At 34.7% G+C, this 26,759-nt stretch overlaps 3 protein-coding genes and 1 long non-coding RNA gene across 9 annotated transcripts; all 4 read right to left on the minus strand.

The window, feature by feature from the left end:
* Positions 1–1,885: 1,885 nt before the first annotated feature.
* LOC102598996 (thiamine thiazole synthase 1, chloroplastic) lies at positions 1,886–4,224 on the minus strand. The gene is made up of 3 exons (XM_006360022.2): positions 3,801–4,224; positions 2,500–3,060; positions 1,886–2,365 (listed from the first exon to the last, which is right to left on the minus strand). Exons 1-3 carry the CDS (start codon positions 4,149–4,151, stop codon positions 2,204–2,206), a joined length of 1,074 nt encoding a protein of 357 aa, XP_006360084.1. The 5' UTR covers positions 4,152–4,224; the 3' UTR covers positions 1,886–2,203.
* Positions 4,225–9,608: 5,384 nt separating this feature from the next.
* LOC102577437 (uncharacterized) lies at positions 9,609–12,372 on the minus strand. Its single transcript, NM_001287921.1, is given in 5 exon segments — positions 9,609–9,845; positions 10,219–10,272; positions 10,352–10,557; positions 10,801–10,900; positions 12,290–12,372. Coding segments are annotated over 4 exon segments (342 nt in total). The 5' UTR covers positions 10,838–10,900; positions 12,290–12,372; the 3' UTR covers positions 9,609–9,800.
* Positions 12,373–13,394: 1,022 nt separating this feature from the next.
* LOC102599646 (uncharacterized) lies at positions 13,395–17,026 on the minus strand. 6 transcript variants are annotated; one of them, XR_001475114.1, is made up of 4 exons: positions 15,620–17,026; positions 14,668–14,695; positions 14,102–14,182; positions 13,395–13,768 (listed from the first exon to the last, which is right to left on the minus strand). It is a non-coding gene; the product is annotated as an uncharacterized lncRNA (long non-coding RNA). The 6 variants fall into 6 exon arrangements; XR_001475113.1 differs by having other exon boundaries at positions 14,668–17,026; XR_001475116.1 differs by having other exon boundaries at positions 13,494–13,768; positions 14,102–16,388; positions 16,669–17,026.
* Positions 17,027–22,198: 5,172 nt separating this feature from the next.
* LOC102599865 (polyubiquitin) lies at positions 22,199–24,339 on the minus strand. The gene is made up of 2 exons (XM_006360024.2): positions 24,244–24,339; positions 22,199–23,749 (listed from the first exon to the last, which is right to left on the minus strand). Exon 2 carries the CDS (start codon positions 23,747–23,749, stop codon positions 22,376–22,378), a length of 1,374 nt encoding a protein of 457 aa, XP_006360086.1. The 5' UTR covers positions 24,244–24,339; the 3' UTR covers positions 22,199–22,375.
* Positions 24,340–26,759: the final 2,420 nt, after the last annotated feature.

Here is a 26,759-nt window from a genome sequence, read left to right on the forward strand (position 1 = left end):
CACCCCCTACCAGCCCCCACCCCAAAAAAAATTAAGTTTGTTTTTAAAAAATATTTTCAATTTCAAAAATTATTTTCTACTCAAGTATAAATAAAAGATATATCTCAAAAACATTTTTCATTTATAAATTAAACACTAAAAATCTTTTCTGGAAAATATTTTCTAGTCACCAACCAAACATGAGAAAATAAGTCAAAAATCAACTTGTTTTCCAGGAAAATATTTTCTAGGAAATCATTTTCCTTCATACCAAACACACCCTTAATTTCATTTTGTTTTGAGAATCCAAAAATCAAACCAAACTCTCAAATCAATTTTTTTCGGAAAGATCAACATCGACCTGAGATTTTTCAGCTTCTGAACTTTGAACGTCAAGGTCGCAAGATGTTGCAGAGACTTGTCCATTGAAGCTTGGGTTTTATGAAGCCATGGTTTGTAAACGAGCTCAATCACCAGCCACTTAAAAGACATGGCTCCGAATACCATTACTATCGATTTCAATGAATTAGTCTTCGTCATTGAAATCACAAGCAGCTTTTTCGATATACATACTGATGAGGGTTTTAGTTTGCAGCTGAACGATTTGCTATTGTTACTATGAGTGAGCACCACGCGCATGTTCACAATAGGGAAAATGGGTCAAAATGATCCTTTTACAAAGATATCAATATTTTTGTGGGATAATAGAATGCCCTCAAAGTTAAGATGTCTTTGTAAAAAAGGCAAAATGGTCTGGTTGACCCTTATACTTGTATCAGTTTGTATTTTGAACCCTTCTACTTACACCTTTGTCATCTGGTTGACCCTTATACTTTGTGCTAAAATGTTAATTTCACTTTCTTTTTCTTTCTTTTTTTTTTAGATTATTTCTATTGTTTTGTTTTATGTTTTTCCTGCTGACTCTTTGTTTTCTTTCCAGCTGGGTCGTTTTTAGACCTGCTATCCTGCATTTATTTTGATTTTTAATATAATAGGCCATATGGCCATTTGAGTTAAAAAAAAATTTACCTAAAAAATATTCACTCGCCTTAAGGTACGTGAAGTCACACACTCAGCCATCTTAAAAACACATAAGCTTGGTCAATGGTCAGAGGGATTTGTTAAATTGTGTTTTATTGAGTTTAAGGGTCCAGATGACAAAGGGATAAGTAGAAGGATTCAGAATACAAAGGGATAAGTAGAAGGATTCAGAATACAAAGGGATAAGTAGAAGGATTCAGAATACAAACGGATACAAGTATAAGGGTCACCAGACCATTTCACCTTGTAAAAATTCAAAACAACTTTGATGGTAACTTTATGTCTTTTCTCTAAACTAATTACTTATCGTATATATTTGTAACTTAAAAGGTTACTAAGGCTATACAATAATATCCTAATAACAATTCTACTAGCATCTGTCCATTTCATATAACATCATTATTTATGAAGAAAAATGATCTTCGATTAAAATTTCATTATTATCTTTTCCTATTATTCAATGTGCAAGTCCTACATATAATTGTCTTTAAAAGTGAATTATTTACAATGTATGACCTCTTTTAGATTACTCTATGAAATATTTCCTGTAAATCAAAATCAATTGGACTATTTCGTTGTTGTGCGTATTCGGCGGTACACTGCTTCTCTTATTAGTTATTATATTTTCGTCATTGTTTTCTCTTTCTTCATTTCTAAAAATCTCTACAAAACAGTGGTAAAATCTGCGCAGACTCTACCCTGCCCAGATTCCGAGGTCCCACTTGTAAAATTCCACCATGTTGTGGAAAACAAATGGGGTAAAATTCCACTATGTGTAGAAAACAAATGGACTAAATTTTGCATTTGAAAGTAATTGGATGTGAATGACCTCAAAAGGCCATTAGTGCAAAAACATCTTTAAAAGTAATTGGCCCAATCACAATGTTCATTCATATGGCTTCTCCAATGAGGCCCAAACCATATCAAGTACCAAAACGAAACCCAAAAGGCCCATAAGATTATTCAACGACCAAAACTAAAATCTACCACTTTTTTCACATACAAAGTTTCGAAATCGAAATAATCAAAAGAAAATAGTCAAAGTTAACACAGTGACTTTCATCTTAAAGACTCTTATTCATCATCCCCTTGCCAATTTATCATTCACCACCACAACCATACTCACTTATCTAGGAAAAACTAATATTTCTCATAATCCTTACTTAGAAAACTATAATTACATTCAAGCATCAGCAATTTCAGCTTCATCAGCTGCAGCCAACATAAGCTCTGGGAGGATGCTTGTTTCTGCAGTTCCATCAAGGGCGTTGGGCAATCCCAACGCTCGTAGGGCGAGGTGAGCTGCCTTCTGTCCTGATATCATCATAGCTCCAAAAGTTGGACCCTGTACAATATAAAACATCTCCAATTAGTATACTATTGGATCGGCTATACGAGCTTTTTTCAACTTGTTTGAGACTGAGGCGTAGGCAAATTATGAGTTTATACAATATAGACGTTCAAGTACTTTATACTTACCATTCGTGGTGCTCCATCAATTTCAGCAACTTCCATTCCTGTAACAATCATACCAGGTACAACTTCTCTGGTAAGTCTAACAATCGCGTCCTCAGCAGCGTTCATGTCCAAAGCTTTCATTCCAGGAACACTGTTAATCATGCCAATGCTCCTGAGCCTCTTAACACCGGTGGCGCCCATGGGGCCGTCGTGGCCGCAGGAACTGACCACAACCTTAGCCTCCATAACATTAGGGTCCATGCATGATTGTGTGTCATGGTTCTGGGAAACCAAAGACCAGTTAGTGACAACACCACCGACTCTTCCGTTCTTCACGATAAGGTCCTCTGTTGCAACAGCATTGAAGAGCTTCACATTTGGCCTGGCCAAAAGCTTGCTCATGATGGTTGAGGTGAACAAGGCAGCGTGTTTGATGACCACGTAGTGGTCTTGCTCGTCGTAGTCAATGCCTAGCTCGTTCAGGAAAAGATGTGCTGGCTTACGCACAACCATAGCAGAGAAGAGTTGTCCGCCTAGCCAAGCACCTCCACCAGGGCTCACAGATTGCTCAAGAATGGCCACCTATACAAATAAAGTCAATTCACATAAACAACTTACAAGCACAAATTGAAGAACATAGATATTGTAACGAAAATTATAGCAATTAGAATATCAAATCACTTCATTGTGATTGTGAATGCGTGTACAGATCTAGGATGGGTTCTGTATATTCAATTAAACTCATGTTATCCGCTCAAATTCAGCTTAAGACTATCACAAAAGCAATATCATTGGTTCACAAGCATACAAAAACAACTTTCCCAATAAATATATGATTTGTGTCTTGAATGGTCCCACTCAAATAATAACTAGCAAATAAAGCTAAGGACAAAAGTGTCACATGATTTATGAGTACGAGTAAAGTTGTAAAATACTTTTAACAGGAAACCTGTGTTTCTTTTGAGCTTATCGGAAACAATTTTTTTTGTCAGGTCTCTTTATGTATCAATTTATGTGACCCCTATTCTTTTTAGTCCAGTCCAAAAAAGGTCACATTATATAACAAATTTCAATAATTGTCTCACGAGTCATGTCAAATCAAACAATAACACATGAATTTGCAGCGGAAGGAGTACAATCGAGGCCATAACAAGTCTACTGAGCCTTGATTTATGATGTATCAAATCTAGATCGAATTCCTGTTGCAGATAAAAGTCTGATATCTATAATGAAATCGTGATATATAGCACCCGTAAACTCTAAATCCTGAATCTGTCAACTTAAATTTCGATATCTATGTATTAAAAAAAAAAAATTTATACCTGAACATCAGGGTTCTTGCTGAGTTCATAAGCACAAGATAAACCAGCAGATCCAGCACCAACAATAACAACATCAGTATCAGCATAAGTGATCATATCCGTCATATACCTCCGTGTCATTTCCCGAGCAACAATCGATTCCTTAATCGGATTAAAACTGAAACTTCCGAGATCGTAAGGAGGAGGAGGAGGAGAAGCATCAGCAGACATGGAAACAGCCATGTTTTGTGGAGTCGATTTAACGATTTTCAATCGAGCTTGTGATGAAATTGGAACGCCATAGAAGGATGATTTGTGTGTGTCAATGAAATTAGTCTTGGAAATAACAGAGGAAGCCAAGGTGGAAGCCATTATAGAGAAGAATTGAGATTTTTGGGATTTAGGGCGGAGAAGTTTGAGTTTTGAGTGTGGAAATGGAAGGGGAAGAGGAAGGATTTATATAGGGGACTGACAAGTGTAGAGCTGAGTGATGAGAAAAATATCTGGCATTATCACAGTGTACGCCTATCTGGCTAAGTAACACTTGTAAAGCATGCACTACTCTGTTCTTAAAATTTATCGCGATATTTTATTTAGATATTAAATTAAATTATATTATTTATTAATAAAATATTTCAATATTTTTTACCAAAATTTGACGAAATATTAGTCACAATTTTTCGAATTTTTTTATCAAAACATAAGAAATATTAGTCTATAAAATTGAACAAATTGACACATTCTTTCTACATGGCATCCTACGTGTATTATGTCATGTAAAACATGTGTGTCTACTTATTCAATTTTATACAAGTTTAAGTGTCTACTTATGTACATTCAAAGTTGGAGGGCATAGTTGTTCATCAAAATCAAGTTAAAAATAATGTTTATGTATTATGTCTTATGTGTGTGTTCTCATGTATATATTACGTAAATGAATTAACTAATATATATATATATATCATCTACTTTGATTATATCATTAATCATAGTAAGCTATAAAATTAACTATAAATTTAAAGCTATGTATTTCACCTAATTTTTTAAAAGGCATAATACATAAATATACCCTTTAACTTGACCTCATTTTATATTTATGCCCTCCAACTTTGACTGTGCACAAATGGACACTTACACTTGTATAAAGCTGAACAAATAGACACACGAGTCATACGTGTCACAATACACGTAGGACAAAAATTTCCACGTAGGATGTCATGTAGGACGTTTGTGTCTATTTGTTCAATTTTATACAAGTTTAAGTGTCTACTTGTGCACACTCAAAGTTGAAAGGCATGAATGTGAAATTAGGCCAAGTTAAAGGGCATATTTATGTATTATGCCTTTTTAAAAATATATGATTTTGAGCCTGTAGTAATATTTATGTGATTATAAGAATTTCTTTTCAATGATAATTTAATGTTTTAAACTAATATTTTTAGAAAGTAAACTAGTGTCACACAAAATGTAACAAAAGAATAATTATTGTGTTCGGAGTTTTAAAATGTAGATTACGTTATTTTAATAACCACAGTAAGAAAAATGAAATGATTAACATTCCTCCAATAAAAGTTTTAAACCTTTTTAATGTTCTAAAGTTCAGAAATAATTTAAATCTCCAATTTTGTTAAGAAAACAATTGAACTTCCTGCAAAATAAATTAAAATCTCACCCAAATATTAAACGCAATATTCTTTTATAAATAATTTTTTTTTTTTGGTAAGTACCTAAACTAAGATAGATGAAATATACACCATCCATGTATCCGTGGTTAAGATTGATAATTTTCATACCAAAGTTATTGTTTTTTTTTCTTTTTCAAAATCTATTTCCTTTAGTTAGAATAAATAAATTTAATCTGGATCCTAAAAATTTAAATAAAACAAGAGTCACTCATTCAGATATATAAATGGAGGGAAGTAATAATAATTGATAGAAACCCAATTAGTGGACACGTAGATAGGCATACAATTTTTTCTTTATTTCGAAAGGGATATTACGATATAGTGATGCATTTGATTTATATCTTGTTATTTTACTGTCTCTTTTTTATAATTTTGCATCGAATACTCTCTTTTAGCCAAGAGATCATTGGAATCAACCTCTACATCTCAAACAAAAGAGTTAGGTCTGCATACATCCAAAATTAAAAATTGGTGCATAATTGAATATATGTTCGAACATTTAACCTCTATATACCACATAGTTTTCCAACAAAAGATGTGCACCGAACCACCCTTCATCTAAGGTTTCTCCGCCATGCATATATCTTACCCTTGTAGACCTCAACAGTAGAATTACACTAGATACGTTTCTTTTTCTTTTTTAAAAAACTTTAATTTTGAGAAGGATAGGATTTGAAGGGCCTTAATCGATGATACAGTAAGGTTGGCCCACTTGTTCAGCAAGTGGTTTTGCAATATTGGGCCTTTTGATGTATTAAAGTGGAGGGCCCAGTTTTAATTGGACTATTTATCTTGATTTTTAACGATTTCTTGTCCTAGGAATACCAAATATATATGGGAAAAGGGTCTGATATATTTCTCAACTTTGTCATTTAGAACTGATACACCTCTCGTTATAAAAGTGACTCATATATACCCATATTGTTATACAAATGACTCACATATACCCTTTTCCTCTAACGAAAGTGAAAAAAATAATTTTAGTTTAATTATTTTAAAAAAAATATAATCTCATATGGGTATATTTTATCCTCAAACATATATTATTATTTTTAACTTTTTTATTTACAATGACTAATTTAGATTTATTATTTTGATGGTCAAATTTATTTAAGTTTTGCTAATATTCTTGTAAAATTTATTATAGATGATCCAATTTTTTTCTTCAAAAACAAAAATTAAATTACAATATATCCGAAAAAATAGTTTTAATTTTTTTTCTTTACACTAAGGAATGAAAGAAAAAATAAAATAAGAAAAAGAAACTCAAATAACGATAATCAAAAAGTCAAAAATAATTTATGTCCGAAAAATTAAAATATACCTTGAAATTTTCTAGAAAAATCATATATACCCCTAAATATGTTTATAAAGAAATCAAAAGTCAAAAATATAAATTTAAAACTAATTTTTTCACTTCCGTTAAATGAAGGATATATGTGAGCTAATTTTGTAATGGTAGGTGTATATGTGAGCCGTTTGTATAACGGTAAGGGTATATATGAGCCACTTTCATAACAAGGGGAATATCAGCTCCAAATGGCAAAGTTAAGGATATATCAGGCCCTTTTCCCAATAAATATTATATATAATTCCATATATTATAAATAAATAAATAAAATTACTAGTCCTAAAATATAAATGTTATTGTATTTTATTTTTGAAAAAAAATAAAACCAACAATTTATTTTTGATAGGTTTAAAAGTAGTTTATAATATTGAAGACGGTATAAAAGCAAAGAGGAGTATAACAATTAATTTAAACTATCTTTGATCTTATTATATATGTCCACAATGATCTTATTATGCGATGCTCGCAATCGACCATCCACTATTTTCTTAAGGTATTCAAAGGTTGTCTCGATTAGTAAGAGTTCCAAAATGAACTTCACCTAAACATGCAAATTGATGTAGTAGTATACGTTTCCTATTATAAGTGGCAGGGGCAGAGTTAGAGGGATCGAAGAGTTCATTCGAATCCCATCTTTGAAAAATCACATCATTATATAATAAATATTAAATTTCAGTTTGGTAAAAAATCTGTCTCTTGTCATTGATAATTAATGATGAAAACAAATATTATAACCTATTTAATTTGGCTGTTATATTTTTACGGTTTAACTATTATAATAAGTAGGTTATTTCAATTTCCATTCAACATTGCTGAATATCCTCTCATGCAAGGACAAGGTGCTTATCATGTCAAAAAGGTTATGTTAGAATATCAGCTACGAGTTCAATTAAATTCTTATTCAAATATCGTACTTATTTTAAATCTTTGAAAGATGTACATGTTATTAGTTTATAACTCGAAACTAAAATTTATAAATTTCAAATTTTAATTCCGATTTTGAAAATGATATCATGGATTTGATTTATAGACATGTTGAATGGTCCAAAATTAGCTTCATTATTTTTTAGATGCCATTGTGTTGTCCTTTCTAGTCTTTTCATGCTTTTTGGGTCTGGCCCTTCTTTGATCATCATTTTGTGAGGTTGTTATGAGTGAAAAAGACACTTGCTATTTTAGAAATAAAATATCTCCCTCCACCACATTAACAAGATCTATTGGGGGCAAATACTATTTGTTTTTTTGTCATAATCAGACACAAATTTAAAATGTATGCAATTTCAAGAAAGTTCATGATTTATCAAAAAAAAAATCGACTTCAAAAGGTAGAGATAAAATTTACGTACACATCACCTTTTCAGATCTTACCTAAGAATCACATTGAATTTATTGTTGTGTTGTGGCAATTTCAAGATTACGTCATCGCTACAAGGATCGTTTTGATCAGTGGTTAGAGCTATAGATGCATTAATAATACAATGATTAGTTATGAGTAAATTAATGCATTAGTTCATGTAAAATTAGTTATGTAAATTTCTAAATTGCAAAATTGCAATCCACAATCCATCCTTTATACATGAATAATTCACCTCCTAACCATCTACTAAACGAGTACTACTTATATATGTAATTTATACATATATAACTCATCTTCATATCAGCTACCAAACGATTCCTCACAGTAATCAAATTCACAATCAAATATTTATTAAGATAATTTTTGCAAATATATTAAATTTCTATGAACCCGTATACAAACCTCTAAATCCGCCTCGGATAATAAGTGCCTCTTCAAGATCTCTAAACGAAATATTTTAATCGTATTGATGAAAGGGTTGCTTTCTAAAAGTATTTGACTACACAACAATTTTTGAGTGTCTATTTTTTAATCCTGACGCAAGCGTTAAATTTCACTATCATTTTCTCTTTCATATAAAGATAGTGGTTAGCACTATTATTATTTTTAGAATTAAGAGCCTCACAATTTTTGTTTTTTTGTTAGTTGGGTTTCTAGCAATAATCGAACATTTTAAAGTTAAAGATGAACAAATTGGTGGTCGACAATAAATTTGGAGAGGATTTTTAGGAGATATTTCCCATTTAATCAATCTATTTATATGATGTTTGATAGGGAGGGAAAGGAAAATCCACTTGACCAAAGGAATACATAAATAGGAGTGTACACCCAAAAAATCCGAAGTTGAAAAATTTAATTTATAAATTTAAAAATTCAACACAAATGATTTAATTTAATATTTAAAAATTCTGAACCAACCCGATCATGCAACTTTTCATCATGTTGAAAATAAATTTTACGGTATAAAGATTGTACTGTAATGGCAAAAAACGGCAAGCACATGTACTTGTGGCAAGAAAGAAGATTTCATGATGGAACTTCAAATCTAGAGATCAAGAGTCGCAGTGCATCTCTCAAGATCCTATTCTTATGTGATTACTAATAGTTAAAAAGTGAAATAAATCTCAATCAGTGGTTGTCCAGCCCCTCAACTCGTCTCCACTTAAATATTGGGCTTACGTAGTATGTGAACGACGATGTGCCTAATCTGCACTAGACCATAGAAACGGATCTAACCAAGTTAGAAGATCAAATTACCCCTACCCTTTAATACTGAAGTTCAAGAACAAAATTCCAAGAACCAGCAAATCGAGAATTATTCCAACAATATGGATTGGTATTTAAGCACACTGCAGCATATGCGGCAAAGTCTAAGCAGCACTAAAATGATCAGCAACAAGGATCGCATCTTTTGAGCACTCAGTTATATCATCATTGGTTTGTGAAGTACTTGAAAATATAACACTACTCATATTCAGATGAAACATAGAGAAGCAAATACAGTGTTTATATCAAACCAGCAGAAATTAAACACTAGCAAGTTTAGTAGAACTGAGTTTGGATAGAGCATATCTCTGGCACTGACATAACAAGTATGATAACTGTGAAGCTGAGGCTGATGAGAGCAATCAGAAACCATGAATTTTGATGTGCTCTTTCTTCACAATTCCAGCCTGCTTCCACGAATCCAAAAAGGGAGAAAATTAGCAACAAAGTACATAGTAGATAACAACTGAACAGAGAAAGTTCCGCAACATATCAAATTGTCAATTAAGTAGAGCTACAGATAAAGACCCACCATCGAAAGGATCACTGAACCAAATGAGTTTTTTTTGTTAATGAGCACAGCTCAGCCTATTACTAACCCACTTCATTTCAAAAGACACAATTTAGGATTGACAGAAGAAGTTAACGCAAAACGTGAAATTCACAAATGATTTTTAATGCATGACATAAACATCAGCTTTTTTAAGCATCTAATTATTGTAGCAAGATAACTTAATATTGAACGAGCAAAAAGACATGCTCAATCTGCACCACACTCACCTGGACAAGAAATGTAGAAACGTTCTTCCGCTGGTCACCCTGAAGTTGAATAACCTTCATAACAATAAAATACATAGATTAGTCATGGAACTTGCAATTACAGAGACAGACACTAAAACGTGAAGTTACAAACCTGGCCTAGTTCAGGATCCTGAACGACGGTACCATTGCAGCAGAACTCTTTCTTGAGATCCTTCAGTATCTTGTTATAGCTGAATTCTTTCTTCAACCCCTGCACAGTTGTCAGGCTTTTCCTACCATTCCTTTGTTGTATACGGATGTGCACGTAATCTTTTGACCCAGCACCAGAGTTATCAGCATTTGCCTCAGCAAAGGGATCTACATAGCATTATAAAGCACCAAGACTGGTCAGGTATGGAAGATAAGAAGATATAATTCATATCCTCTAAACTAGTATGCTTTCTTCACAATCCTTTTCTTTCTTTGCATCTAAAGTATTACATCTATAAAACATGTACCCAAACTTTTAAACATTTAACTGAAACTGATCTAATGATCTGATAAGACAGGAAATATACGATATTGCACTAAAAAGAGAATATGATTCAAGGAGGCTCATACCAAAAGCGGTAGGAATTTGGACGTCGAGATCAGACATGAAACTTGGCTGAGAGTAGAAGACAACAGGAGCACACAGATCTCGAAACTTGGATGCTCAGACCTAGGCAAATGAAAAAGAGTTCAGCAGCTATTACAAAAAAAAAAAGAATAAACAAGAAATCAAAATTCCACGTCTCAAGTAGTGACAACCATCAACATAGACTGTTATCATTTTGCATTCATACAATAACAAGGAATGAACTAAATATCCTATATAGTAGACAAGCAGTTATACCAGATTATCAATACAAACCAGCACACCCTATCTAAAAAACAGGAAAATCAAAAGCTAAATAGGACATAAACTTGAACAGATGAAAGAAGCCTTTATTAGCAAACAGAGTTGGAAAAGAAAAAACCACAACAAAAGATTGGCTACACATCAGATACTGACAGCTTTAGCAGTAAAGTACCAATAAGGAGCAGTCTTACAGAAAATTCCGATATTTATCACCAAAACAATACACAAGAGACAGATTCAGACAGATTCCATTATCATCTCGCATGTCGTATGTACAATAGAAAGAGGCAATCCATTATCACCTCGCATGCCGCATGTACAATAGAAAGAGGCGACCCACATATGTTTTACTATAAAGAGCAACAGGAGGCAAAAGAACTGGTAAAAGCTCATCCAATATCCAACCAAACACAGAAAGAAAGAAAAAAGCTAGAGAATCAAATACAGAAACTTATTCATCAGAAAAAGAAATCCTTCACCACAAACAGGGTTGGAAAAGGTAGTCTTACACACATCTTTGTTCCCCCAACAACCATACTAGCCCACTCAACAGATAAACTATAATAAGCATAAATAATAGCATACAAATTCCAAAGTGATATCAAAATCCTTCGAAAACACAACTAGAATTCAGCAAGAGAACACAACCCCAAAATAAAATATCCCTAAGCATAAAAAATAAATAACTCTACTATAAAACTCCTATATAATTCCAATTCTTCAAGAAATACAACCAAACTATCACAACAAGAAACAACCCAAAAGAAAAAGGCCCAAAATTTGAATCAGAAAAAGTTCATAGCTCTAGAGAAACTTCTTAAAAAACAATACCAATCCTTACACAACAATACAATCACAATTATACAAAAATGATAAAAACAACCCAATACCAAAGCTTCATAAGACACCAAAAACTCACAACTCTGATGTAAAATTTCATCAAACATGAATACATAACCAGATCATTCAACAAACATCACAACACCAAGTATCCCCTGAACTTAATCAAGCTATGCAAAACCAATACAAGAAACCCACAAACCATCATAAATCAACATCTCTATCCCAAAATCCCCAAAATTCCCCCAATTCTTGAAATAAAAATCCAATCTTTATCACAAAAACAACTTCTAGACAAACAAAACAAACCTAATTCACCGGATCTGAAGCTTATCAACCAAAAGAAACAAGTGGGTATTGAAGATATACCTGATCCGAAGGTTAGGGTTTGTAAAGATTGAAGACGATAGCAATACAGCAGACCCCAAAATCCGGATAAGTCTTTTGAGCAAAGCACAGAAAAGTCAGTACACAGAAGAAAAAAAGCAAATTGTAATGTGAAATCAGCTAATAAAGATACGCTTTTGCCCCTTTTTGTTAGGTCGGTCTAAAAAAGTAAGGAGGGAGACACGATACCCTGTGTGATGGACCAGCGTAGGCCCGTGGGACTGTTAAATTACTATCTAGTCCTTGAACTTTTCAGTTAGTTTAGTTTTGCCCATTAAAGATAATAGATTTGTCTCAAAATTAGTCCTCATGTTTTGCCTTTTACTCTATATAATGAAGTCAAGCTCAATCGACTCTAAAAACATGGAAAGAGTGTAATTGAGTTCGACTTCATTGTAGGATTAGTAGGGTTGTTTAAATTGAATTAAAATTAATAACTTGAATTAAAAAAGTTATTGATTTATTGGTAATGAATTATTAATTTAACGGTTTTGATTATTTTATATATATATATATATATATATATACCGTGTAATTAGTACTTAATAGTTTGAGCTTTTTATTTTTAACGGATTGATTGAAAACCCAATAGTTAATTAGTAAATTATATTTATATTATTCGATATATAAAGTCCTTAACTTGAGATTTTATTTTTCGCTTTCTTTTCTCACTCTCAAACTCTTGATTACTCTACAAGATGCTAGTGATTGTTTTTGAGCAAAATACAATCTATTCAACTAATTTGGTTAATTCATTTAATTTGTCATATTATTTCTAAGTGATTTATAAAAAAAAAAAAACAATAGTTGACATGTGTAGGAATTGAGCAAAAGCACCACAATTATGAGTTGAATCATAGTTTTGTTGTGCAAGTTTCATCGTTCAAATAAATGATAGTAACTCTTTTTATATTAAAAACACTTATAATTACGAGAGCAGAGCTAGAAGTTCAAGTGTGGATTCAATTAAACCCATTAGATTTAGCTCAATAATGCATTTGTGTTAAGAAATTCATTAAATATATATAAATACTAAATTTAGAACTCAGTTATTAACACTTGAAGTAGTCAGTTCAAAAATTAAGAACCCATAAGATTAAAATCTTGGTTCCGCCCCTCTATATTTATAGAAAAGTATCACAACATCTAGCAGGGATTGAAGTTACAATTCATCAACAATGAGCTAATAAAACCCAATATAGAACATGTAATAGAAATGTTGAGATCACAACTTGTCGAAAATGCTTAAACATTTACTGAAAGGTTTCAAAATATTCAACATGAATTGGACTTTGGGATTCATCAATCATGAATTGAGCACTTTAAACTGAGACAAAAGATGTCTGATCAATAGTATAGCTCTTTCTTTCTCCGGTCTCATTCTGAACAAGCCTTCACATTCCTAATCCGATAGTTGGACGGCTTGTATCACCATTGCAGGTGTAAAACAAACTAGGATGTCTGCAAAAGACATATAATTATAGATGAGAATCAGCATAGAAAAAAATGTGTTGAGAGCAATGTCAGATAGAAAACTAGTCTTGAAAGAAAAAGAAGACAGGAAGAGAATGATAAACTGTTGATTTCGCGCAGCAATGAGATAGTTTTTCAAGGATAAGAGAAAAAGACCAATCCAAAGTCATGCCTTTGACAACTAGTAATGTTAGCAGTGAACCAGTTGTCTCTAAATTGTTAACAGAGAGAGATTATATAGAGCTTAAGTTCATGCGATCCAATATGTATGCCTCTTTTTGAACGAAAAGAGATAGGGAAAGACTCGAGTGGTGTACATACCATGAATAGTTGCTAAATAGTATCTCTTTCTCTAGCTGGATCAAGGGCATCAGCTTCATACTGGGATAAGTACCATCAGAGCTTCATTCTGCTTAAATACCTCTTCAAGATCCAGAAATTTTGATTTACACTCCCATTCTGATCAAGGTTGTCTGAAATGCAAGCAGTTCTCGTTATCAAATAGCCTTCAAACAGTCAATGGAAGACTAGTGAGTTTGTTGTGTTTTTCTCTTGTCAGGCTTTCAGTCAGTTATGTCTGCCTCAACGCGATTGATTAGAGATTCATGTAAAACTACATACTGCCGAGATTACAAAATATCCTAAACGGGAAAATAGATCAAAGATTTGAATAGTTGAGAGTGTGAAGATGCAACATGGGAGGCTCCACAACATTACTTAATCAAATCTTAAGATGGTCCTCTCTCGTTACTCCGAGAGTATCTCTCCATTTTCTACAGTTCTCTGATCTCCTGATTGAAAGCCAACTAAAAAAAGGAGGGCCAATCATACAACATGATTTGACTGAGTCGAAGGACGCACCATTGCCTTGTTTGAATAACTGTAACAGGAGTAAAACAGTCCAGATGAGGTCTTCTGCAAGAAATACACTTTCTGAGAAATTAAAATTAGAGGAAAATATATGAAATTGCAGCATAAGACAGAGAGCAAGTTCTGAAAGGAAAAGATATGGGAAGAGAATGTGTTGGATGCAGCCATGTATATCTATCCCATCACACTCCTGTATGTCATTCATGAAGCTTTAGTGTAGAAATATAAGAGAAAAAGGAACAACCCAAAGTTCTACCCTGAAAAATAGCACCGCATAAGCAGTTTAACCAGTCATCTCCAATTGTTAAGACATTGTTATATAGCTTAGCTCCTGCCAAAAAGATACTGACATCCATAAAACATGTCAACCTCAGTCTGAATGAAGAGAGATGGGGAAGACTCGATGGTACCTCAATAGACTGAAAAGCATCCTATGGAAGTCACTATGTAGTGCTTCACCTAGTTGGATCAAACAGTTTTTGCAGGCTCCAATCCCTGGTTAACTGTCAGCATGGCATCATCTTCTTATTAAGTTAGCTATTAGCCTCGTTCACTTCAAATTCCTCGTCATGATTCAGAAATTTTGCTTTGTGATTCCCATGCAGATCAAAGTTCTATGAAATGTATGCAGCATCAACTATCTCAAAAGAGTGTTGAATACCGTATAAAATGGTCTTGTACTTATCGCTAGAAGGCCAGTAAGTTAGTAAAGCTTCTCTTTATTGTATTTCCAGTCCCTAAAGTCTTGAGGCAATTGATCACAAATTAAATTCATGCAAACTCCATGTACTTGAAGACGTGATATATCTTAAGTGAAAAAATAGATCAATGATTTGAATAGTTGACTTGACGACTTGAAGAAGCTGGGATCTCCACGATATTATTGAATCTATAACAAAGCCAGGAATGTACCAAACACGATTACCAGAAGCCAAGTAGAGTTGATACCAAAGAAGAAAATAGACGTACATACTGTTGTCCTCTTTATTCTGATTTTCTCATCATTGTCAACAGTCTTCTGCTCTCCTGAGTCCTGAGTGAGGAGAAAAAAAGAGGCATCCATACAAGAACGGGTTGAGTTGAGTTCTCAGATTGCCATTGCATTGTTCGAGTATCCATGACAGGTGAAAACAATCTAGACAATGTCTTCTGCTAATGCAACACAAAATGAAATTTTAGCATAGAGAAAAATGTATAGACTGTCAAGATACTATATAGCTGCAAATTCCTGCCAATAAAATACTGACATTCATAAAGAACCTGAACCACTACCTACTTGAAGGTAGAGATGCAGGGAAAATCATGGGGACAATATCAATAGACTATAAGCAATTAAGCACTCCGTGAATAGATGTTAATTAGCGTCTCTCTAGTTGGATCCAGCAGTATTAGTACGCTCCAATCGGGGGCCAACTGTCCAACATCTTCATACTGGTATAACTACCTCTGCCTCACTCTGCTCAAATATATTCAAAACTTTCTTATTTGGTAATTTCCATTCCTTCAAAGTTGCCAGAAATGTACCAAAAGAAAATTGCATGAGATGTTCATAACTAAATAGTCACTAGAAGACCATTAAGTTTTTTATGCTTCTCTTGTTGCACTCCTAGTCAGTAATCTGCCTTAGTTCACGAAATATCCTAAGCCCAGGAGTTGATACAAAAGAAGAGAATAGAGGTACATAGTGCTGTCCTTGTTATTCCAATTGTCTCATCATCGTCAATAGTCTTCTTCTCTCCTAAATGAAGAAAAAAAAACATAAGAGGAATCGTTGAGTGAGTATTAGGAGACTCATTGCCTCATTTGAATAATCTAACAAGTGTGAAACAATGTAGCAATGCCTGCAACTAAAAGATGAGGGATCAGCATAGAGATAAGTACACTGAATAGCGACATCAGACAGAAAACGAGACTTGAAAGGAAAAATACGGAAAGAGTGTGGTAGTCTGGAGTTTGTTTCACTTGTCCATGGAACTTAACTTAGAAGGATAGGGAAAAAGGACAGTTCAAAGTTCTACCTCGGAAAGTAGCACTCCATTAACAGATGTCTCCAACTGTTGGGGAAGACCCTGGTATGCTGCACCTCAACAGATTAGTCAACATTCCATGAATAATTGCAGAGAACTGTACTTCCTAGCAAGATCCAAAAGTATCAGCAGAGTCCAATCATCAGTAACAGTGTGGCATCAACTTCATACTGGGATAACTGCCCTCAGCCATCCTCTGCTAAAAATTTCTTGTCACTATTCAGAAATTTTGATTTGGTAGTTCTCATTGATCAAGGTCCTCCAAAATGTACCTGGCATTAACCCCTATATTCCAAGAAAAAATTCCATCTGGTAATCATCTTCTGCTTCACTGATTGAACACCCCCCCACCCACCCCACACACACACACCAAAAACAAAAACAAGAGCAGTCACGCAAATAAATACACCAGGAGTGACTAGCAACTTCTTTCTGACAATAACAGAACAGACCAGATATGCATCTGTACTCTTCTAGGTGGCATCATAGGTTATGTAGATTTATGGCAACAGTAGGGAAAGGAGGGAGCCGGATAAATTCACCATCACCAAAAGAACAAAGATATTTGGCATTAAAGATATGCATCCTCTTGCTTGTCCACAACACAGAATCACTGAAGCCGTAATGAACAGAACCATGAGAAAATTCATTCTAGGTTCCTACTGGACAGAGCACATCATGAAAAGCAACACACAATCAGATGGACAGAAACGACTGACACAAGAAGACAGCAACATCCAATAACAGTTTAAAAAACCACCATCGAGACAGCAGCCAAGATACAGAGTTGATATCTTCTGGATGGTATGCCGGCAAAGGTCTTCTTCCATGAAAAAGATCCTTCCATTCTCAGCTGCTTCACTGCAAAGACAAACTTCCCCTGATCTGGAGGAATTTAGAAGGAAGGTCTCAGATGTACCTTCGGCATATATGAGATATTCTTTCCTCTGTGGATTGTATCAATCTCTCCACTTCATATACAATGTATATCCTCAAAAAAATCACATTCCATCATGGAGATGAAGGGTGGTCATTCTACTCCACAGGGATGCTGTCATCCTCAGCTGCTTGCCAACACAGATCATGGTCTGGGAGATTCCCACCTTGTGCTGAATCTCCAAATGTTGAGACATTATGTAGCTCAAGTTCCTGCCAAAAAGATACTGACATCCATAAAATAGGCCAACCTCAATCTGAAGGAAGAGAGATGGGGAACACTCGATGACACCTCAATAGACTGAAAAGCACCCTATGGGAGTTGCTACGTAGTGCTTCACCTAGTTGGATCCAACAGTACTAGCAGGCTCCAATCCCTGGTTAACTGTCAGCATGGCATCATCTTCTTATTGAGTTAGCTATCAGCCTCGTTCTCATCGAATTCCTCGTCATGATTCAGAAATTTTGCTTTGTTATTCCCATGCAGATCAAAGTTGTCTGAAATGTATGCACCATCAACTATCTCAAAAGAAAATTGCAAGCAGTGCTGATTACAGCATAAAATGGTCTTGTACTTCTCATCAGAAGACCAGTAAGTTAATAACGCTTCTCTTATTGCACTTCCAGTCCCTAAAGTCCATCTTACGGCAATTGATCACAAATTCATGCCAACTCCACGTACTTGAAGTGTGAAATATCCTAAGTGAAATAATAGATCAACGATTTGAACAGTTGACGACTTGAATACAAGCTTTGAGTCCCACAACATTATTGAATCAATAACAAAGCCAGGAATGTACTAAGCACGATTACCGGAAGTCCAATAGAGTTGATACCAAAGAAGAAAATAGACGTACATAGTGTTGCTCTCCGAATGAGGAAAAAAGAGGCATCCATACAGGAATGGTTTGAGTGAGTTCTCGGGATGGTCATTGTGTTGTTTGAGTAGCCATAACAAGTGAAAACAATCTAGACAATGTCTTCTGCAAATGCAACTTAAAATGAGATTTTAGCATAGAGAAAAACATATAGACTGTCAAGATAGTATAAAGCTGCAAAGTCGTGCCAATAAATTACTGATAATTCATGAAGTACGTGAACCTCTACTTGAAGGTAGATAGAGAGGGAAGACCATAGGGACAACCTCAATAGACTATAAGCAATTAAGCACTCCATGAATAGATGCTAATTAGTATGCTCCAATGGGGGGCCAATGGTCCATCATCTGCATACTGGGATAGCTACCTCTGCCTCGCTCTGCTCAAATTCCTCGTTGATATTCAGAATTTATTTATTTGGTAATTCCCATTCCATCAATTGCCTGAAATGTATGCCATCTCGACTCTCAACCAAAAGAAAATTGCATGAGGTATTTCATTATTAAGTTTATTATGCTCTCTTGTTGCACTTCATGTACTGCTGAGTTCACGAGATATCCTAAGCTGAGGAGTTAAGCTCGGGAGTTGATACCAAAGAAGAGAACAGAGGTACATAGTGATGTCCTTGTTATTCCAATTGTCTCATCATTGTCAATATAGTCTTCTTCTCTCCTAAATGAAAAAAAAATATTAGAGGAATCGTTGTGTGAGTATTAGGAGACTCATTGCCCCATTTGAATAATTCTAACAGGTGTGAAACAATCTAGCAATGCCTGCAACTAAAAGACGAGAGATCAGCATAGAAATAACTATACTGAATATTGATGTCAAACAGAAAACAAGACTTGAAAGGAGAAATATGGGAAGAGAATAGTAATCTGGAGTTGGTTTCAATTCGCACAGCCATTGTTTCATGGAACTTAATTTAGAAGGATAGGGAAAAAAAAAGGGTCCAAAGTTCTACCTCAAAAAGTAGCACTCTGTTAACAGTTCAACCGTACGTCTCCGACTGTTAGGGAAGACCCTGGTATGTTGCACCTCAACAGATTGATAAACACAACATGAATAATTGCAAAGAACTGTGCTTCCTAGCAAGATCCAAAAGTATCAGCAGGGTCCAATCCAATCATGGATAACAGTGTGGCATCAACTTCATACTGAGATAACTACCATCAGTCATGCTCTTCTAAGAATTTCTCGTCATAAATTTTGATTCGGTAGTTCTCATTGATCAAGGTTGTCCGAAATGTAACTGGCGTTAACCCCTATATCCCAAGAAAAAATTGTGTCTGGTAATCCTCTTCTGCTTCCCTGATTGAAACACCCCACACACACACCCAAAAAAAAAAAGAAAAAAAAAGAGCAATCATGCAAACAAAAATACCAGGGGTGACTTACACTTCTTTCTGACAATAACAGAACTGACCAGATATGCATCTGTGTTCTAGGTGGCATCATAGGTAATGTAGATTTGCCGCAACCGTAGTTAAAGGAGGGAGCAAGATAAATTCACCATCACCAGACGAACACAGAGATTTGACATTCAAGATATGCATCCTCTTGCTTGTGCATAACACAGAATCACACAAGTCGTAATGAACAGAACTGTGAGAAAATACATTCTAGGTTCCCATTGGACAGAGCACATCATGAAAAGCAACATACAACCAGATGGACAGAAACGACTGACACAAGAAGACAGCGTCATCCAGTAACAGTTTAAAAAACCACCATGGAAACGGCAGCCAAGATACAGAGTTGATATCTCCTGGATGGTATGCCGGCAAAGGTCTGCTTCCATGTTAGAGATCCTTCCACTCTCAGCTGCTTCATTGCAAAGACAAACTTCCCCTGATTTGGCGGAATTTAGAAGGAAGGTCTCAGATGTACCTTCTGGCATGTATGAGATGTATATCCTCAAGAAAATCACATTCCATCATGGAGACATGGGTGAAGGGTGGGCTCCTTCTGAGTATTCTACTCCACACGGATGCTGTCATCCTCAGCTGCTTGCCAACAAAGATCATGGTCTGGGAGGTTCCCACCTTGTGCTGAATCTCGTTGTTGCCATCGATAGTGTTGGAACTTTCAACCAGCTTCAACCTTCAGTGTTATGGACTACTCAGTTAGGGACTCAACACAACCTAAAATGTCACCACAGAGATGGAGCACCAGGTGCTGGGTTGACTCCTTCCAAATGCTGCAGGCTAGAGAGTGGAGCCCTTCAACTGTAATCACAAAGTACTCTGATCCACGCCACGATGCTATAACTAGAGCAGATTACCTAGCATTGTGGTTTAATTGTAGCAGTATGAGCCACATAAATTAGTGGTTACAGGAGGTGACTGCCCACTGTTCTCATCGACTACCCACCTACAAAACAAATCGTGTACAATTATGACCAATATGAACTGCAAACCACAGATAAAATTAGAACATCCCAAGATCCAATACTACACAATTCACATCATAATTGTCCACAAAGTACAGTTGGCACATAATGGATCAATCAGAACAAGAAGTCAGTCAAGCAAATACTAGAACTCTCTAAAGCATAAACTGTAGATATCCAACAGCCACAATACTCCAGAACATGTTGGCAATCTTACCTCTAAAAAACTTCTATACATTACCTTTCCTTATTTGATGCAAAGGAGGAGCACGTGATAAATTTTGAGTTCACATAAGCAAAATCCTACCACAATAAGCTAAACATATCAAACAAAACTCTACTAGCAAGATAAATACTCTTTACAGAGCAATGGACTGACGCACACAGCGCAACAACTCGAGTGCCCCTCAGACAAAGCGAAACCGTGACCAATGACGTGTTCTGCAACAAAATTGCAACTACTATTTGAGTAAATGAGCATTCAATCATGTAGAACAGCAAAATCAGACAAGGGAAAACTGCTTCAAGGGAACACATTAGAATGAACCGTCATCTGAACTTCAGGGTCCCTTCTCACATGCCACGTATATCTATCTAGAACACCTGCATTTGGTTGGTTCTTGAAAGTTACATAAAAGGATAGAGCGAAGAACAACCCAAAAGCCACCTATAAAAGACATCATAACAGTTAAACCAGTAAAGGTCCGTTGTTAAGACAATAGAATTTGCAGCTCCCCGTTCTTGGTTGTCACCGAGTTACCTTCTGTGATTAATGTCATAAGCTTAATCTGTTGGATCAGTGTGTCTTCCATTTAGTTCTCAGTTCCAGATTCATTTATTCTTATTCATGGTCTCTCCATCCAAAGTACGATCACCTCAAGACTCTAGGTCCAAATTCAGATGTTTTGATTCACAAGCTCCTTCCTTAATCCAAGATCATTTGACATGTACAATTGCTAATCTACAAAAACATGTGATTATAGTCATTGTTGGAGGACTTCCCGTACATGTTTATTATGTTTCCTCTTTGTTATCTCTTGTTACTTATGAGTCGTCTGTCATCAAAGTCTATCAGCTACACAGATTGCATCATGGTTTTTCTTATGTTTATTAACATGAGTTGCTCATGATACAAACAGGCAATGGAACAGGAACTCTCCTCTAACTTTATGCTTCACTTGGGTATGAGTTAAATAAATACCATTCGAATCATCAAACAGAAGATGGATCGAAGGCTTTTAGTATATTATAGTAATTGCAAAGTGGTGTAATAGACGGAGGCAAAAGCAAAAACAAATACTCAAACTGCGATCAGAAAAGAAACCAGAAATTGGATGTTCATAAAGACGCCATTATTATTCACAAATGAGAAACAGAAAGGAACAGAAAGCGAAAACACATTGATGATCCTTTAAGACCATAATGCAAACACATAACCACCACAATGGGCAACAGACACAGCCAGACAACACGACAACCAACAACAGGCAACTTAAAAACCACCACGGAGACGGAGGACAAGGTGCAGAGTGGACTCCTTCTGGATATTGTAGTCGGCAAGGGTGCGTCCATCTTCAAGCTGCTTACCAGCAAAGATCAACCTCTGCTGGTCTGGTGGGATCCCCTCCTTGTCCTGAATCTTAGCTTTCACATTGTCGATGGTGTCAGAACTCTCCACCTCCAAGGTGATGGTCTTCCCGGTTAAGGTCTTCACAAAGATCTGCATTCCTCCCCTCAGCCTCAGCACCAAGTGAAGGGTGGACTCCTTCTGAATGTTGTAGTCCGCAAGGGTGCGGCCATCCTCAAGCTGTTTACCAGCGAAGATCAACCTCTGCTGGTCTGGGGGAATACCCTCCTTGTCTTGGATCTTGGCCTTAACATTGTCAATGGTGTCGGAGCTCTCAACCTCCAGGGTGATGGTCTTCCCGGTAAGGGTCTTAACAAAAATCTGCATACCACCACGGAGACGGAGGACAAGGTGAAGGGTGGACTCCTTCTGGATGTTGTAGTCAGCTAGGGTGCGGCCATCCTCCAATTGCTTTCCAGCGAAGATCAACCTCTGCTGGTCTGGGGGAATTCCCTCCTTGTCCTGGATCTTAGCCTTGACATTATCAATGGTGTCGGAGCTTTCAACCTCCAAAGTGATGGTCTTCCCGGTGAGGGTCTTAACAAAAATCTGCATACCACCACGGAGACGGAGGACAAGATGGAGGGTAGACTCCTTCTGGATGTTGTAGTCAGCTAGGGTGCGGCCGTCCTCCAATTGCTTACCAGCGAAGATCAACCTCTGCTGGTCTGGGGGAATTCCCTCCTTATCCTGGATCTTAGCCTTCACGTTGTCAATGGTGTCGGAGCTTTCCACCTCCAAAGTGATGGTCTTTCCGGTAAGAGTCTTAACGAAGATCTGCATACCACCACGGAGACGGAGGACCAAATGTAGGGTAGACTCCTTCTGGATGTTGTAGTCAGCTAGGGTGCGGCCATCTTCCAACTGTTTCCCTGCAAAGATCAACCTCTGCTGGTCTGGGGGAATGCCTTCCTTATCCTGGATCTTAGCCTTAACATTGTCAATGGTGTCTGAGCTTTCGACCTCAAGGGTAATCGTCTTACCCGTAAGAGTCTTAACGAAGATCTGCATACCACCACGTAGACGGAGCACCAAATGGAGGGTAGACTCCTTCTGGATGTTGTAATCAGCTAGAGTACGTCCGTCCTCCAACTGCTTTCCGGCGAAGATAAGCCTTTGCTGATCCGGGGGAATTCCTTCCTTATCCTGAATCTTAGCCTTAACGTTGTCGATTGTATCAGAACTTTCCACCTCTAGGGTGATGGTCTTTCCGGTGAGAGTTTTCACAAAGATCTGCATCTGCAAATTCATAAAAACAACAATCAGAACAACGAAAAAAACTCAAATTTTAGGGCTTTTCACACTCCCTGATTATCTGATTCAAGAATTAAAACCAAACAATCTAAAACACGGGGAAAAAACTCAAATTTTAGGGCTTTTTCATCAAAACAACCGGAAAAACTCAAATTTTAGGCCTTTAGAATCAAACCGACGAAAAAACACAAATTCTAGGGCTTTTTCATCAAATCAACCGGGAAAAAAATTAAATTTAAGGCCTTTTTCATCAAACCGACAAATAAAAAAACTCAAATTCTAGGGCTTTATCATCAAATCACCCGGAAAACCCCAAATTTTAGGCCTTCAGAGTCAAACCGACGAAAAAACTCTAATTTTAAGCCTTTAGCATCAATTCGACGGAAAAAAAACTCAAATTTTAGGGCTTTAACAGCACCTGATTAGCTAATTCGAGAATCTAAACAGACAAAAACCAAAAAATAGAGAAGATTTCTAACCTTGAAAGAGAAATTTGAAGGCAATTAATAGAAATTATAATAGAAATCAGATAGAAGATGAAAAATTGAGGTGCAGAAAGCTTCATTTTATAGATGGCATGGCCGACTCTAGAGGAAACCGCCTCACGGGTTAACCAACTATATGAGGACACGTGTAATAATGAGGTGTAGTGTACCAAAACAACACGCAAAAGCTACCTTTCCTTTTTAATTTTTATGTGGTGGGGAAAATTAGGAGAATGAGGTTGACACTTACACGCTCCTTTAGAAAAAACTAGAAAAATGTAGGTCATGTAAAAAATATATACTAAAAATAACTTTATTTTATTTTAGGTATTTTTTTTATTTTAATATATGCTCTAATAAAGCGCATTTCAAGTTTATCGTGAACATGACCTTAAATATAAGAGTTTAAATATTAGCAAATTAGGATATAATACTACCTTGATAAGTGCACTTAAATCTTCTTTCTTATATTATGTATTGCTCTTTTTTCATATTATTTTGATACTGTTATTGACCTCATATTGATATTTGTTATTTAAACTTGATTGAAAATATTTAATGTAAATTGAGGGTCTATTAGAAACGCTTTTTCTTATATCTAAGAGGTAAGTATTAGATTCCATGAAATTATATTAGTGTTTTATTAGGTTAAAGTTAATAATTTATTTTCTTATGATAAAAAAAAAAGTCAGTCGACTTCACTCTTTTTACTCAAATTTATTTTATGTCTTCTTAATGACTTTTTTTTATTGGATAAATTTAGTAATTTGGTTATAAAAATAGTTTATTTCATGATATTTAAGTAAAATTGAATTGTTTTACATTATCAAATATAATTTAGTGTCGTTGGTATAATAAAATAAAAAATTGACCTCTTGCTTTATAAGAAATATTATTATTATTACTATAGTGCATATAAAAATCAATCAATGTGAATAATAAATGGGTTTTTTTTGTGTCTGTCATTATCATTATGAAAAACATTAAGTTGCTTACTAAGTATTCAATTTGGGTATATGTAATTGATGACCAAAATCTTGTCATCCTCATCAACAAAACTAATGTAAATATTAATAAAACTTTTTAAGCTGAAATTGTCTTGGATATAAAGTAAATTTAAAAATCATAAAATTGAGATTTCAAATATTAGTTTATTTAGAGTTGAAATATTAGATAATTTTTATTTATATGTTCAAATCTTGTTAAAAAAATTACTCGATATCTATATTTTAATAAAATCTTGTAAAATTTGATATCCATGTAAAATCAAATTGGGGTACTTGATTCTGTATAAAGTTGATCAATGATTACTCTCTCTCCCTTTTCTCTTTCACATTTTTATTCGAAAATTTCTTTCCTTCTTTTTCATTATTTAATTATTAATCATCACTCTCCTCTTTTTTAAAAGCAAAAAAAAAAAAGGATTAGTTGAACAAAAATTGTATTATTTTTGTCCCCTTTTTTTATATCCATGGTATGTAGTTCCTCAAAATGACGTTTAGAAAAAATAGAATACAAAAAAAAAAAATCGATTAATGAGACTCAACAAAGAGAGCCTAAATCTACTATTCATATTTTCTTTTTGATTTTTTAATTCGACATCTAATATCTATATTGAAATTTGACTATTTTTAATTTACGTTAAATAATTATTTTTAAAAAAAACACTTTTTATTAAAAAAATTATATATTTACTACACCACATACTTTGACGAGTAATACGAGTTTACGTTAAAAGCGGCATAATTGACCTCTTCTTTAAAACTATGGGCACTTATTGTGCATCCACTTGACACTTGCTTTTGTTTGATTTTTCTTTTTCTTTTTTGTCAACTACCCCAATTTGAATTTACTTGATTAAGATATTTTTATGGACCTACTTTATATTATATTGTATTATATAATTTTTTTTTAAAATGAAAGATTCTTTTTTTGTTGTAAGTGGTGTCTTTTTAAAAGTTAGAAAAATGCATATCCATTCAAGGTGGGCACGGATTTTAAGCAAAGTAGTCGTGATGATAAAGCAACGACGTCGATAACTTCAATATATACAAAATAAATATGGGTTAGTTATTATATTCCTTCTATTTCAAAATAATTGAATCATTAAGATGTTTTACATGTTTTAAGAAAAAAAAATTATAATATAAATTGAACATTATATTATATTTTTAATCTGAATTTTTAGAATAATTAAACATTAATCATAATAATTAATTCTAATACTAATAACTCAAAAATGTCTTGAACTCATCACATAGAAATTAGAAAATAATTTAAAGCAATTAAAATTTCTTGAACTCTTCGTGTAAAAAATCCAAATAAAGGGTAAAAATGAAAGAATATTTTAAAAAAATAGTCTTGAAGATTGAATAATTAAATTAATTTGAAATATGACAATAATTCAATTATTTAAAATGAAAAGAGTATTAAATTACTCATAAATTATTTCGGTTTATTGTAATTTCAACGATATAAACAAGAAAATGAGGTGTGTGTGGGGGTGGGGG

The sequence above is a fragment of the Solanum tuberosum genome, unplaced genomic scaffold (genome assembly GCF_000226075.1).
Source record: "Solanum tuberosum cultivar DM 1-3 516 R44 unplaced genomic scaffold, SolTub_3.0 scf00302, whole genome shotgun sequence".
Taxonomy (NCBI): Eukaryota; Viridiplantae; Streptophyta; class Magnoliopsida; order Solanales; family Solanaceae; genus Solanum; species Solanum tuberosum.